We start from the raw sequence: 15907 nt of genomic DNA on the forward strand, positions 1-15907 counted from the left end.
AAAGTTTTTTTTTAACGGAAGGGGAGGTGGGGTGGAGAGAAACATTCATGTGAGACATCGATTGGTTACCTCCCACAGGCGCCCAGCCGGAGCCAGGAATCAAACCTGCAACCTAGGTAAGTGCCCTGGGCAGGGAATGGAACCCGCGACTCTGGTACTCTGCCTAAGCTCTAACCACCTGGACACGCCTGCCAGGGAAATGGGGAGATTTGAAACACTTGGGCCTCGCGCATGCGCCCTGGGTACCCTTGGCTGTAGGTCTCTGTGCGCATGCGCAGTGATGGCAGCGGCAGTGCTTGGTTACTGTGATTCTGGGCGTAGGGATTCTAAGTCCTCAAACTGCCAAACGGCTCTCCTTGAACGTCGTGGCGGCGGGCTGCTGGAGAGAGTGAGTATTGGGCCCGGGAGGCACGAAAAGCGGAGGGGGGGGGGGTGCGGCTTCTCTGAAGCCCGTAGCCTCTGCAATAATGATGTTTGGTTTTTGGAGGCGGTCCCCCTGGTCCCTTTGGGCCACCCCCCACCCCCACCCCACCCCGCCAGAGGGGGGCGTCTCTGGAGTTGGAAGGCGCGGCTCTCCAGACAGAGACATGGGAGCGATCCACAGAGCTGCCAGGGCCGGCAGCGTGTGGAGAGTGAAGCAAGCTCTGTTTTTCAGGACAAGTGGCTTGGATGACAGAGACGGGATGAGCAGGTAACAGGGAATGAGAGGCTGGGGCCGGGGTCCCCGGGAGGAGGCGGGGTGGGCCCGGGAGGAGCCGCTTCTGCCCAGCTCAGCGGGGGGAGCGCAGGCCGCCTGCCCCGGGGCCCCGCTGTCCCGCCTCCCGCGGAGCCGCAGCGCCTCCCGGGGACCTGCGGGCCCAGCGCTCGGGCCACTTCGTGAGCAGCACAGACACAAACACAAGGACCCGCTCACAATTCCTCCTACACACACTTGACTGACAGTTTTTAAGCGATTTAACTACATATCAATAATGGAAACGAAATTAAGTGTATACAGCATTTTATATTGATGTTCACACTTTATTCCCATGATAGAGCAACTTCTGGGCTAGAAGTTCTTTAGATAAAACCCAATAACCGTTTATCTCGGGGCACACCTACGCTCCTTACTGAGGGACCTCAGAAGGACTTTCAGGTGGGAGGATGGCGCTGCCCTTCAACAGGAAGACTCAGTTTCTCAAAATGTGTGCTCTTCCTGTGTTTATCAATTTTACAAACCAAATAAGTATGGTTTGAAAATGTTTGAGTTACGTTGGTTATCTTTCATTATTGTCATGAAATTGAGAAAAAATTTGTGTAGCAGACAAAGGTTTACCCTTCTAGATATCAGCATGTGCTATAAATTTCCACAAACTGTTTGCTTACTAGTAGCTGAAAAGACAGATAAATGATTGGGACAGAAGGGAAAATGCCCAAACACCCAAATATATGTAAGACTTTAGATCTTGCTACTGGTGACATTTCATGTTTGTAGGAAAAGGTCAAGTACAAAGGGTGGATAAATACATGTTAAGTATTTGGAGAAAACGAATAGGTTTTTATCTCTTCCAAGTAAATTCAAGATTGAATTTTTTAAATACACAAAATGAGAAAAGTACCAGAAGAAAACACAAATGCCCATTTATACATTTTTGTTGTTGGTGGCAAAGACTTCAAAAGCAAGATTTCTGGAGGTTGCTTGAGCAATATAAAAAATGCAAACCCTCTGTCTATCAGAAAATATTAGCAAAATAGAAGAAAATGTACTTGCAAAATATTTACAACGTCTGTGTATCAGCGAAAAAGTGTATGTTCATTTTTCAGAGAAGTCTTTGAAATCAACAAGAAAAAACGAATTTGAAAGTGGACAAAGAACTTTTTGCTTATGTACAAGTGACCAATGGACAAAAGAAAAAGTATTTAGTGCCCCTGATAAAAAAAGGAATTTATGTTAAAAGAGGAGTAAAATAATGTTTTCCATCCACAAAGTTTGTGAAGATGACCAGGGACCGTCCTTATACTGCTGCTTTAAGTTGCTTCTGACTTTTGAAATAGGCAATTTGGTGCTGAGTACCACACTGAAAAAAAATATATCCTATACCACCAATTCTATTTATACGAACATATCTTTATGTAATAATTAGATAAATTACATACAATTTGTTTTTTTCAGCACTGCTTAAAATAGCAGTGTATTAAGAAAATATCAATTTGATTATACATACACACAAGCAGACTATCATTTTATGTTAGCTGAAAATATGTGCAAAGTGTAATAAAATTTATTTCTGAGCATTAGAAATGAATATATTTTTTTAAATCTGGTTTCTACAATGAACATGTACAGAAATTCTAGTAGATATTATGAATGAAATCATCCTAGGGAAGAGCAATAATATGAATCTTGCACAGATAAAATTATTTCTCACTTTCTATTTTGTTTCTCCCTGAAAATTTTTTGAGGATTGGTACCTTTTGACAACTTTTAGCCTCTTCACAAGTAAAAGACATCTTTTTTTTAAATTGTTGACACTATATGTCCCCCATTTCTCCCCATTTAGTGCCCCTCCACTCAGCCCCCTTCAGCCTTCACCACATTGTTGTCTGTGGCCATGGGCTATCCATATATGCATATAAATTCTTTGGCTAATCTCTCCCAGTTCCCTCCTCCTCACCCCAAGATCCATCTATCTGTTCCATGTATCCATGCCTCTGGTCCTATTTTGTCAGTTTGTTTTGTTCATTAGATCCCATGTATGAGTGATATCATACGCTGTTTGTCTTTTTCTGCCCCATTTCGCTTAGCATAATACTCTCCAGGTCCCTCCATGCTGTCACAAAGGGTAAGGGTAAGAGATCCTTTATTTTTATAGCTGCATAGTATTCCATGGTGTAAATGTCCCACAAGCTTTTTTATCCACTCATCTACTGATGGGCACTTGGGCTATTTTTTATCTGTGCCTGTAGAGTGTATGTATATAATCGTACATACATATTTTTTACTTTATATAGCTTTAGTACATATACTATGTAAATGATTATAGATTAATTATTTTAGTTGTGTCTTTCTGAAAATAAAAGATAAAAAATTATGCCCTGACCAGTGTGGCTCAGTTGGTTGGAGCTTTGTCCACGTACCCCTCCCATACACTGAAAGGTCGCTGGTGGTATTCCCAGTCAGGGCACATATCCAGGTTTCAGGTTCAATCCCTGGTCAGGGTGCCTATAAGAGGTAACCAATGGATGTTTCTCTCTCCTCCCTGTCCCTTCCTCTCTCTCTAAAACCAATTAAAAAGAAAAAAATAAATTTTAAGAAAAGTTAAAATTTTTGTTGTTGTTGTTGACAGTATTACAGATGTCTTCCATTTTCTTTCTTTTTGACCCACCCAACCCCCTCCCCACCCAAGGCCTTCTCCATACTATTGTCTGTGTGCATGGGTTATGCACATATGCATATATGTCTTTGGTTAATCTCTTCCTGTCCCACCCCCTCACCCCCGAGATCTGTTATTCTATTTCATGCATCCATACCTCTCGACCTATTTTGTTCATCAGTTCATTTTTGTTCATTAGATTCCACATATAAGTGATATCATGTGATACTTGTTTTTCTCTAACTGGCTTATTTCTTTAAAAAAAGCAAATATCAGTGATTATTACTATTGCAGAAGTATCATTTTACTTTATAAAAGTTTTCTTTAAACTTTTCTTTGAACTCTCCCACTATGTTTATCCATTTTTTCAATCCATTTGTACATGAAATATAACCTGAATGCCTATTATGCAACGGACATACTCTACTCAGGACGTTTTCAATCTCTCAGGCCCCTTTCATCCTTAAAATCTTCATGTTGCCCAATATGAGCAAAATGAGAAATTCAAAATTGAAGTATTAGGACCTAATCACCGTTGAAGCTTATTCTCCTTCCTTTCAAGCAAAAGTATTTCTGAAGGTAGTAAATTGTAAAAGATGACCTTTACCTGCCCTTTTGAAAATGATAATAGTGTTAAACACTAATATTGATCATTGGGAAGATTTGCTTTCCATACAATCTATAAATCTAAATATTGAACAAAATGAGCCATTCTTTTCATTTAAATCCTGAGTTTCCTTTGGCTTAAATTTTCTTGAAAATCAAAGTAAGAATTACTTAAAAAAATTCTTGTTTTGTTCTTTTGGTTCTCTTTCCCCCATAAGGCTTTTAAGAACTAAAACTTATTTAAATGCCAACCATTTGAACAGAAGTGCAACAGGTCTGTTGTATTGACCATTGTTCACTCAGTGAAAGGCGCCCTGACGGTATGATGCCAGTATTTTATGTATCAATAAGAGTTTTTTTAAACAATTCTGCCAACTATAGTTGTAAGACATTCTGAATTAAAAATTGGATTCCAATGTTGGAGATGTGAAAAAGTGAGAGAATAAGCATCTTAGAATCATTGAAATACTCAGTATTCTTTCTGATCCTTAAAACACGCCTGCAAAGTAGGTATAATGATACCACTTTACTTAATTGAAATGTTGTCTTTGTAAAGTCGTAGTAATAGTAATAGTGATACTAATATTATCTAACAATTATTGAGCAGTTTTTTGGTGCTAGGAACTGTTGCAAATGGTTTGCATAGATTCTCATTAAAGCAAACTGGTGTCCTGTGAGATAACTACTGTTTTTATCCCCATTTTGTTGATGAGGAAATTGAGGCACAGAAAGGTCAAGTGATAGCTAACAAGTGACAGTTAAAACAGGATCAGACTCAAGCTGAGCTGAATTCCCAGGTCATCCTCTGTTCAGATAGGCTGCTGCTTCATTAATGTGCATAACAAGAACTAGTAAATATTGTACTGTCCCAGAAAAAAAAAGGTTTGTATTGAAAGTGTAGGGACAAATGTTTACAATTACATGAATAACTGTGTATATTGAGATAGTGCATTCTAAGTTCCTAAAGAGTCCTCTCACTTTCATAGGACTGCTCTACATGTGGCCTGTGTCAATGGCCATCCCAAAGTGGTGACTCTCCTAACAGACAGACAATGCCTGTTGGACCTCGGTGACGTTGAAAACAGGACGGCTCTGATTCAGGTAGGTACTAGCCAACTATGTTAACATGCGATGGATTTGATGTAATCACTTAGAATAAAAATTTCTCTCATTTAACTATAAGTCATTGGTGAAACTTGTGGAATGTTTACGTTGAATTCCTAGAATTTATAATCTATTTCTAGGCATAATATTGACAGGCCATACAATGCCAGCAAGAAGAATGTGCAGCTTTTCTGCTAGACCATGGTGCTAATCCAAATATAATGGACAACCATGGCTACACCGCCCTCCACTATGCTGTCCTTGGTCCCAGTAAAGCTATGGTGGAAAAGCTGCTTTTCCACGATGCAGATACTGAAGCAAGAAATAAGGTATAGATCAAATAACTTTATTTACAAAGTATTTGAAATACACATTTTTACTTTAGTTGCAAGCATTTTCTTTCTCACACACATGCACTGAACACAGTATTATCAGGCCGTCACCATGGCAACAACTCCAAAGCCCAGTCAGGGAGGGCTGGAGAAATGTAGTGCCCACGGAAGGGGCAAAGCTCTGTCTCCCAGCTACCCTTCTACCCCAGGAGGACAACTTCCTGTTAGAGCCTGGGAGTGGGTGGGAGGCTCAGAGCCCAGAGGACTGAAGGCCTGGGGGAGTGAAGTGATGGTGGGGACTGGCTGCTATGCTGGCAGAGGCTTAGGAAATGGGTGCTGCTGGGCACGAGTGGGAGGGGGAGACCTAGTACCCAGCAGGGGGAGCTGGGTGAGTGGAAGTGGGAGGAGGAAGCCACAGTCCCCAGGCAGTAAAGGAAGGACAGCATGCCACCATAGGTACTGTGATAGGAACAAAGAGTCTTGGAATCAGGACTGTAAACATCTGAAGTGGGATCTGGAGAATGATGTTGAAGTTAACCTCTTGAAAAGGGAGTGGAGGGCATTCTAACAGTCAGTGACTGCACAGGGGTGAGAGGAAAGCAGCTCCTTTTTCTTTACTTTCTATATTACATGTTTAAGTTCAGAGGATCTTTTATAAGTTTTAATATTCAGTTTGGATATATGTAATTTTATAAATCATAAATTGTTTTTGCTGTTTTACAGGATGGCCTCACACCACTTGCACTTGCTAAATATGAAAATAAACAGAAGATGGTGTGGAGCTGTTGGTAACTAGAGGTGCAAAAGTTGACCAGATAGAAAGGTACAATAGTTTGTTCTTCCTTTTTAGTTTGTATTTGGAGAGCACATTTATTAAAGCTGGGGACAGTGAAATAAGGAAGGGCTTAGGATAGAAGCAGCAACAGGAGAGATCCTAGGTGGAGCTGCTTTGGTTCAGAGTAAACTCAGAGAAAAGGGGCCTTGGAGACGGGTTCAGAGGGCTAGCCCAGGATGAGCTTCCACTGCCCACTGCTCCCCTGGTTGCAAGTCTGATGAGGTCTCTTAGAGTTTAGGAGATGGAAGCCTAAGAGGGTGAAGAGGGGCAAGGGAGAGGCTCAGGAGTGCTCCCAGGAGGGAGAGTGTGCTTCTTTTTTTTTTTTTTTAATCTTAGTATTGATCTAGAGTGGTAACAATCATTCAAGTCTGAGAGATTAAATTAACAAGAAGAAGATTAACATATAGTAAAAAACATGAACATATCATCAGTTAGGTAGAAAAGCAATTATTCTGACTGGGCAACTAGAAGAGCAGTATACTGGAGAATTCATATTTATTTATAATTTTGATTGATTTTAATTTTCATCATGTTATTTTATATTAGCTAGAGGGGTTTCATATTAGTTTTATTAATTTTATATTTTATGGACTCTTCACTGTTAGTTTACTTGATGATACAATAGTAGACTTAATCTCTTTTACAGTTTTTTTAACCTTTATTTTGTATGTAGTTTTCCTTAAAAGGTGCATGTTAAATATGAATACAAGTTGATTTGGTCTGTTGGATGATCCTTTGCTTTAAATTACTTTGTTTGACGAACACTGATATAATTAGGTTTTCCCTACGTGACTGTGAAAACTGCTACCAGATAGCCTGGGCTCATAGTTATTATTCTCTTTCATTTCTAGTATATTTTGATGTTTTTAGTTTTTATTGGTATGGGTAGAAGGAGAAAGATAACTTTAATTGAATTAACACTTCCTTTAATAAAGGCAAGTCATATGTGAGTGATAAGAGACAAGTGCCTTCAATTCACACAAAACGGGGCTTAATGCCCAGCTTTCCTGCTTGCCAGGTGTGTGACCTTGGGAACGTTTCTTAGCATTTCCAAATATGTTTCTGGATATGACAAGGAGGATAGTAATACATCCTTCAAGGGTGATTGTGTGTAAGATTATCTAGTGGTTTTATCTTGTAAATGTTTACTTTAAAATGCTAGTTAACAGGAAACAGGTTTAAAGTAATTTCACTGTTAACTTTTCATGTAACAGGTGAGATTTAAAGCAGTTTGGGAATGGCAGTGAGTTAGTCTATGTCATCAGCCAGAAATCAAGCAAAAGGCTAGACTAGTTAGAAATAGCAATGGGCCAGATTCTTTATTTCAGGACGTTTAAGATCTTTATCAATAGGGATCCTAACGTCCATTTCATTCCAAGTGGAACTTCTATGCATGGGGTTACAAATAAAGTCTCATCTCTGATTTTTCTAACTAATTACTTGGGTTCTTGAAGTGTTCACATTAGCAGAAAAATGTGTATTTGTTGGGGGCTATCTCCTATACTCTCCCCCTTGAATTTTGTAGGAACCTAAAGGATTCCCTAAGTCCAAGGGAGACAGTCTTCTTTCACAAGTCAGATGGAGATGTGAAAAGGACATTTTGATCTCTCTGTTGTTTCCATTGGTTCTATTGCTGCAGAGTTGCTATTGAAACAGGTCCTAAGTCAAAATTGATCTTTGCTCCCAGGTTGCCCTTGCTGATCCAGATTCCTGAGAGTTCATGTTGATTCACCCTTAGACTTGAAAGTTATAGCACTTTTTAGTTTACATACATATGCTTATATGCTCATCCACTGTTCTAGTTACCAGCACCATGTTCTGGCAGCTTGGCCTCCTAGCTCTAGTTACCCATAGCCTTCCTCTGACACTGAAAAACCAATGTGGAGCTCACATCTTAGCCCAGACCTTCACTGACGAGTTACCCCATTACCCTTTGAGCTTCTTGTTTGTTTTTTCCTGGTAGCAGGTGTTAGCTGGAACCATTCTAAGCTGTCAGAGAGGTTCAAATAATGCTGCAGGAAAAGACCAAACTTTCCTTTCTCCTTTGTTACCAGATCTGTACCCCAAGGTCACTTTATATCCTGTAGGGCATCTTTGTTTGTGTAGTAGAAGGTCCCATATCACCTTTCCCAGAATAGTAGGCACCAACTTGCCTGAGATTCCATAATTACAGTTGTCCCCTCAAGTGATATCTTTGCCCTAATAATGACACTTTCCCAAGTGACTTGAATTTATTTCAGGCTTCAAAATATTTTAAATTATAACTCACATGGAAGTCAGTCAACAGAAAGCTCTGAGTCAAAAGTAGGTTATTGGGCATGAGACTTGCTAAGGCCCATCCATGCCTCATCAATATCCATGAGTTACAAGTAGGATTCTAACTCCCAAGCTAAATGGGGGTGGACAGGGAGATTACACATCATTCTCATAAAGATCTGCTTTATCACAGTTTGAGTAGGTAGAGAAGGGAGAGTGGGAGTCAAGACCAGATCCTGACTTCTTTTAGTTTGTTATCTGACTTCATGAGGTAATATATTTGTAAATAAATTTAGTTGCAAGTTATATACTAGTTAATAACCAAAATTAATAACATTTTCTAAAAACTGCAATATTTGAATGTTAGAAACTATGAAAAACCCACATTGGTGTTTATTTGGGATTCCAAAATAGTTTCAACAAATAAAGTTCATGAACAGATTTTTTCCTTTGCCTTACAAAGGAAAGATGTCTCTATGAACATCTCTTTTTGCTGTATTATTTCATTTAATAGTCCTAACAGCCTTCTAAAATAAGGCAGTATGATTTGTGTTTTGTAGAGGAGGACTTTGAGCCAATGAAAAGTGACTTGTTTGAGAACAAATAGCTGATGGTTATAGAACTATGATGTCTGAGTTGAAGACACTTGCCATTATGTCAAGCTAACACTAATTAATTCACTGAAATATATTGCCCTCAAATCATGACTGTTTCATGGTACTTTCTTTTAAGTGATGTGCTTAATAAAAAGTTTGTAGAACTTACAAATTTGAAGTGTGTGGTATAATTAAAGTTTTGATATTAGCTCTGATATTACCGAAATATTCTAATAATTTACTATATTTGGAAAATATTTTCCTATTAGTATTAATGCAGTAATATTATTTATCACTATTTTTTATACACAGCAATCAACAACTAAGTTCTGAATATGGAGAAGAACGGCGATCTGTAAAATCTTCTGAAAGGAGCGATCTTGGTAAGACTTCTGTTAGTGAATTACTCTAGGTGGTACCACCATAGATAATGTAAGAGTAAGGAAGTTTTGATAAAGAAAGAGCAGTTAAAAAAAACACAATGTGTAAGTTACATGTATAGTTTTCCTTAATTTCTTTCTTAATAGAATAGTATTCAATATTATTTTCAAAGTTAATTGTAGGTGATTTAAAATCTGGGGCAATATTGTTTGAAAAACAGTTCTTTTATTTAGTCATGACCCCTAAAATCCCATATGATATCTTTGTGTAAAAAAGAAAAAAGATTTTAGGCTGGGATGTAGTATGTTTCCTCTATAATTGCATTATAACAAATTGGATTTGTTAAAAAAATGGATCTTTTGTGCAGTTTTTACAGCAAATGGATTACACTAAGTAAATGAATACTTGTTATTACATAGTGATTTGCCTCACTAAAAAGTCACTAAAACTAGGAACTGAACAATACTTTCCTGGAACCAGAAACCAATGGCTAATGATAAGAACTATGACACTTAGCTAGTGTGCAACAGTCTCCATGAGACTGCTTTTTAAAAATATCTACCAATAGTACAGAAGTCAGAGAGGCAATGCCAGTTGAGAAGCAGAGGTTATTTTACATATTATACCAACATGGTTTCACTATGATCAACTTCATTCCTCAGAAGTCAAAACAGAATGAGGCACGTTGACTTCATTAGAACAAGACGATCCTTCTGCTTGTTGGATAATTGTCATGACACTGTAATTTCCTTAGAACCAGATGCTCTGTTGCCAAAGCATAATCATAAGCATAAGCATAAGCATAATCTTGGTCAAAAGATAATCATAATAAATATTCAAATAGCTCAACTTGGGACTGAACAAATTATGATAAAAGTAGAAAAAAGTTTCACAATAACAAAAATGCCAGTGTGCTACCCAGCTATGGCACTGACTTCATTGTGCAACCTGAACTGTATGAGGACGCCTTTGACTTAGTAGACCTTTATCAAAGAACTTGTGAAGGTTAGTTTTGCAAATTATAAGAAACACAAAGATGAAATAGAGTTTGACCTTGAAGGTGCTCATAATATCAGAGAGCTGTGCCTGGTTTATTTCTGTGGTTTTTTTTTAAACAGAATTTTCAAAGAGAATTTCAATATTCAGTTATTCATTTGTCAGCTTAATGGTTTGCTATTTAATTCTCAGGTGCCTTTTAGGTACTAAGTATTATTCTGATGTTGCAGAATTCAAACATTTAATTAATTTTTAAATATGTTTTTATTGAGTTCAGGGAGAGGAAAGGAGAGGGAGAGAGAGAGAAATATCAGTGATGAGAGTTATTGATCCCCTGCCTCCTGCATGACCTGGGGATAGAGCCAGCAACCTGGGCATGTACCCTGACCAGGAATCAAACTGTGACCTCCTGGTTCCTAGGTAGATGCTAAACCACTAGGCCACACCAGCTGGGCTAGAATTCAAACATTTTAAAAACCCAGTCCTTGTCCTCCAAGAGCTTGTTATCGTTATTGTCATTTTTACTGTTTTTTACTATACTTTATTCAGTGCTTACTAGGTGCCAGAGCACACTAGGAGGTTATAATTGTTGTTTATTCTGTTGTATTGCTGTGTAGTATGTGCCAGACACTTTAAATCCATGGTGAGAATTAAGTTTTAAAAATGTGTGTGAGACCTTGGCCAGGTAGGTCAGTTGGTTAAAGCGTTGTCCCCAAATGCCAAAGTTGTGGGTTTGATCCTGGTCAGGGCAAATACCAGAATCAACCAATGAATGCATAAATAAGTAGGACAACAAATCACTGTTTCTTTCTGTTTCTCCCTTCCTTTCTCTCTCTCAAATAAATTCAAAAGAAGATTTATAATTAAAAAATAAAAATTGTAAGTGGGATGTAAAGAAAGCATGCAGAACGCGAAGAAGTTTGCCAGGTAAAGGGGCAGAAGGGTGATGTTAAGCAGGAGGAACATCTATGGAGATTACACGTTTGGCAGCAGGATTGTTTTGGTGATTCCATGATGTCATCAGGATCCCAGTTGTCCCTTTTCAGCTGCGTGGTCGTCAGTGTTAATGTGTCTTTTCCTGGCCAGCTACTTAGTGAGCGCTCCGAGGCATCATATTCTCCCATGACAGTGTGTAAAGGCTGGAAGAACTGCTTTTCTTTATGTGCTTCTCCTTTCCTTTGACATTTCTTGTTAAAAGTATAGTTGGCACACATTATATAACTTTCAGGTGTACAGCATGGTGGTTTGACATTTACATACTTTAGGATGTGATCACCGTAATAAGTCTAGTCACTATCTATCTCCATGCAAAGTTACTACGATACTGACACATTCCCTGTACTGTACAGTACATCTGAGTGGCTCACATATGTTATAACTGCAAGGTTCACTTATTCATGTTCTTCTATATCATTCGTCTCCTCAACTCACTAGTCTCTGGCAAACATGAGTTTTTTCTCTGTAGCTATGGGGTGTGTTTCTGTTTTGTTTTGTTGTTTTAGATTCCACATGTAAGTGAGACATACGGTATTTGAATGTGTTTGAATGTTTTGGGTGTTTTTATTGTTGTTGGTCTTTAGTTTCATGCCCTGTGATCTGAGAAGATGCTTGATATGATTTCAGTCCTCTTGAATTTGTAGAGACTTAGTTTGTGTCCTAACATGTCATCTGTCTTTGAGAATGTCCCATGTGCACTTGAGAAGAGTGCATATCCTGCAGCTTTGGGGTGAAATGTTCTGTAAATATCAATTAAATCCATTTTATCTAGGTTGTCATTTAGGATTGCTGTTTCCTTATTGATTTTTTTCTCTAGAAGATCTATCTATCAATGAGGTGTTAATGTCTCCAACTGTGATTGTGTTGCTGTTTGATCAACTCTTTAAGTCCTCCAGAAGTTTTTTAATACATTTAGTATTATTAAATGGCCTTCATTGTCTCTTTTGTCAGATATGAGTAATGCTATTCCAGCCTTTTTTTGATTTCCATTTGCACAGAAAATTTTTTTTCATCCTTTCACTTTCATCCAGTGTGAGTCTTTTGTTTGGAAGTGGGTCTCTTGTAGACAGTATATATATGGCTCTTGGTTTCTTATCCATTCAGCTACCTTATGTCTTTTGATTGGAGCATTTAAGCCATTTACATTTAAGGTTATTATTGATAGGTACTTACTTGTTGCCATTTTTTCATTATGACTTTTTTCCTCCCTTTCTCTATTTATTCTTCTTTTAGTAGTTCCTTTAGCATTTCTTAAAGTGCTGGTTTGGTAGTACTAAATTCCTTTAGCCTTTTTTGTCTGTGAAGCCCCTAATTTCACCGGCAATTTTGAATGATAGCCTTGCTGGGTAGAGTAATCTTGGATTCAGTCCCTTTTTTTTCATTACTTTGTATACTTCATGCCACTTCCATCTGGCTCGAAGTGTTTCTATTGAGAGTCAGCTCAGAGTCTAATGGGAGCTCCCTTGTAGGTAACTTTCTGTCTCTCTCTTGCAGCCTTTAAGATTCTTTCTTTGTCTTTTACTTTTGCCATTTTGATTATGATGTGTCTTGGTGTGGGTCTTTTTGGGTTCATCTTGATTGGGACTCTCTGTGTTTCCTGGACTTTTTTGTTTTTCTTCTTCTCCAGCTCAGGGAAGATTTCTGTCATTATTTCTTCAAAGAGGTTCTCTATTCCTTGCTCAGGTTCTTCTCCTTCTGGTACCCCAATGAAGTGGATGTTGTTACCTTTCATGTTATCCAAAGCTCCCTTAAACTATCCTCCTGCTTTTAATTTTTCCCCCCCAGTTGCTGCTCTGAATGGGTGTCTTTTTCTACCTTGTCTTATAATTCACTGATTCTTCTAGTCTACTGTTGAATTCTTCCATGGTATTCTTTATTTCAGCTATGTTGTTCTTCATTTCCAGTTGACCACTATTCATTGTTTCAACCTCTTTTTTCAATGCTAGTGTAGTTAATTTATTTTTGTTTTTTGTTTTCACATCTAAGAAAAATACGCAAATCCAGTCATGAAGGTATATACCTATGTTGTTATTTTTTAAAGGCAAATAATTGATAATTTGATGCTTGTGAAAAACATTTGCATCACAAGAGAAAACCAAGACAGAGAATGCTGGTCAACAAAAGTGCCCCCAAGATCGGAACAGAACACTAGTACACTCAAAGTTACACCAAAAAGAATCAACATAAAATGTACAAGATTAGCTATCTACATAGGTTACCCATATCACATCATGGTTTATGAGTGTGTGGTTGAGGATATTGTCTATGAGGAACTAGAAGGGAGAAAGAGAAGTACAGATGAGCTCAGCAAAAGGGTCAGGGCTGGAAATGTTGATGAGGGAATCCAGTCTGAAGTATTGAGATTTAAGGAACTCTGAGAGAATTTTAAGAAAGGAATAGACTGCTCTCTATCTATAAGTCTGTCTCTGTTTTGCTTAGTAGTTCAGTTTGTTCATTAAATTCCAGCTATGAGTGAAATCATATGGTACTTGTCTGCTGATGGTGTTGGTGGTGTTGGAGGGGGCTGTAGGGATGGAGCGAAAAAGAAAACTAGAGAGTACTCATGGACATGGACAACAGTGTGGTGATTGCAGGGCTGTGAGGGGATTGGGTGGAGGTGGAAGGGGGCATTAGAAGGGAGACATGTTGATGGGAAAAAAAAAAGAAGTGAGGTAGAAAAAGAATAAAAAGTAATAAAAAAGAAAAATGTGAAGCTGGGTGATGAACCTATGGAGGGTAAATATAATATTCTATCTTCTTTTGTTTGTGTTAGAAATTTTCTATAAAAAAGGTTAAATAAAACAGATTGTCTTAGGTGACCACTATCTGTATCTGCTGCTTGACTGAGCTCTCCCAGTTCCTTCTTCAGACCACTCCTCTTCTGCATGTGTCTTCAATTCAAGTCTATCAGCTTTGAGCCTGTCGGCTTTCTGTCTTTTAGAAATTCCTCATAATTTCTGTTGTATTGATTATATACTTATTTTCATGTGCTAAGTATACAGTCTCTAGCCCATATCTTTAGCTTAATGTGTTGATATAAACAAAGACCATCAAATTATAAAACCAGGTATTGAGTTTCTTAAACTTGTTATATCTCCCCTCAACTTCAGTGTAGCTCTAGCTCATGGCATTCAACAGGGTGAAGACAAATAAACGTGCTACCACTTTGTTCCAAACAAACAAAAAATAAATAAAAAAGGAATAGAAAGAGTCGAGGACTGTCCATCATTTGGTGGGGGTGTGGTCCTTGTTCCCAGTAGCTGTGGGAAGTAAAGCAGCACAGGGCCTAAAGGACCCTCAGGAAGTGCTTGGGGCATTTACAGGGTTGGAGTTGATTCTCCTGTAAAAGGAGAGGAGTGGTGAGAGCAGGAGCCTGAGGGTGAGCCTGCGTTAAAGAATGCTAGTGTTGAGTGGAAGTGGGGAGCAGGATGATGGAAAAAGCTACAAGGATCAAGTAAAAGTTATGTTTTTATACAATACAGAGAAGACAAACTTTGTTTAAAGAGAATAGTGTTTAACAGAAAAGGAGAGATTGAAACTTACGGAAGAAGCTTACAGAGAACGAGAGCATCTCATCCTAAAATCAGATTTGCGTGGGAGTTTTTCAAAGATTATCTTAGTAAGATTTGATTTAATAGAACCTGGAATATGTTGAATTATTAATGAAAATGTTTCTAAGACAGCTTTAGAAACTAAAATGTCAATATAGCCATTCTCTTAAAGATTTTTTTTTTTAACACTTAGTGTTTTATATGTCAAAACATTTGTTTTAACAAATTTTGGCAATTTAAATTCCAGACAAAAAGTGGTGAAAATGTAAAGTCAACTTAAGCTGCTGTAAGAGGTCATTATTTTTCAAATCTGTCCTTATTGGCACCAGGTTTATAAACTAGATTTTATAAACCTGTCCTAGTTTATAAACCTGTCTACTACGTTTTATAAACGAATAATACACATATTATTCATGAACTCATGAGAAATCATATTTTTAAGAAAGAAGAGTGTCTAGATTTTTAAAAATAATTTTCTTTAAAAATGTTTTTCACAGATTCAGCATGAAAAGAAACAGGTAATGAAGTGGGTTGAGTTAAAATTCTCTCTGGAGTCTCGCCTGCGTGAAGGATTGAAGAAGACGGGTGAACTGGAGAAAGAGCTCACTAGATAAGGTTTTAATATTTCAGACCATTTCCACCTGGAATTAAGATTTAACTGTCGCCTGGCTGGGCGTGGCTCAGCAGTTGACCATTGACCTAGGATCCAGGAGATCCATTATTAAGTTATAGTGTTCAGTTTTAAAAAATGTAAATGGATTCTATTATTTTTTGAGTTATCAGAATGTATGAATACTAATAAAAAATAAAGATTTTATGCTAAGTGAAATGAGCAAGTCAGAGAAAGACAAATACCATATGAACTCACTAATATGTGGGATCTAATGAACAAAATAAACTG

The 15907-nt window shown here is 38.0% G+C and overlaps 1 protein-coding gene across 1 annotated transcript; it reads left to right on the top strand.

Moving 5' to 3' along the window:
• Positions 1 to 583: 583 nt before the first annotated feature.
• LOC107542185 (putative ankyrin repeat domain-containing protein 26-like protein) lies at positions 584 to 10076 on the top strand. Its single transcript, XM_087825632.1, has 5 exons — positions 584 to 691; positions 4946 to 5060; positions 5219 to 5392; positions 6119 to 6218; positions 9395 to 10076. The coding sequence occupies exons 1-4, from the start codon at positions 588 to 590 to the stop codon at positions 6185 to 6187; spliced, it is 462 nt and encodes a 153-aa protein (XP_087681758.1). The 5' UTR covers positions 584 to 587; the 3' UTR covers positions 6188 to 6218; positions 9395 to 10076.
• The last annotated feature ends 5831 nt before the right edge of the window (positions 10077 to 15907 follow it).

Source organism: Miniopterus natalensis, chromosome 1, assembly GCF_054644295.1.
Source record: "Miniopterus natalensis isolate mMinNat1 chromosome 1, mMinNat1.hap1, whole genome shotgun sequence".
In the NCBI taxonomy this organism is placed as follows: Eukaryota; Metazoa; Chordata; class Mammalia; order Chiroptera; family Miniopteridae; genus Miniopterus; species Miniopterus natalensis.

Excerpts from the sequence above, each read along its gene's own strand:
- LOC107542185 (XM_087825632.1), top strand. The coding sequence starts at position 588 with ATGGGAGCGATCCACAGAGCTGCCAGGGCCGGCAGCGTGTGGAGAGTG. Across the intron at positions 692-4,945 it reads GACAGAGACGGGATGAGCAG|GACTGCTCTACATGTGGCCT; the intron begins GTAACAGGGAAT and ends TCACTTTCATAG. Across the intron at positions 5,061-5,218 it reads ACAGGACGGCTCTGATTCAG|GCCATACAATGCCAGCAAGA; the intron begins GTAGGTACTAGC and ends TAATATTGACAG.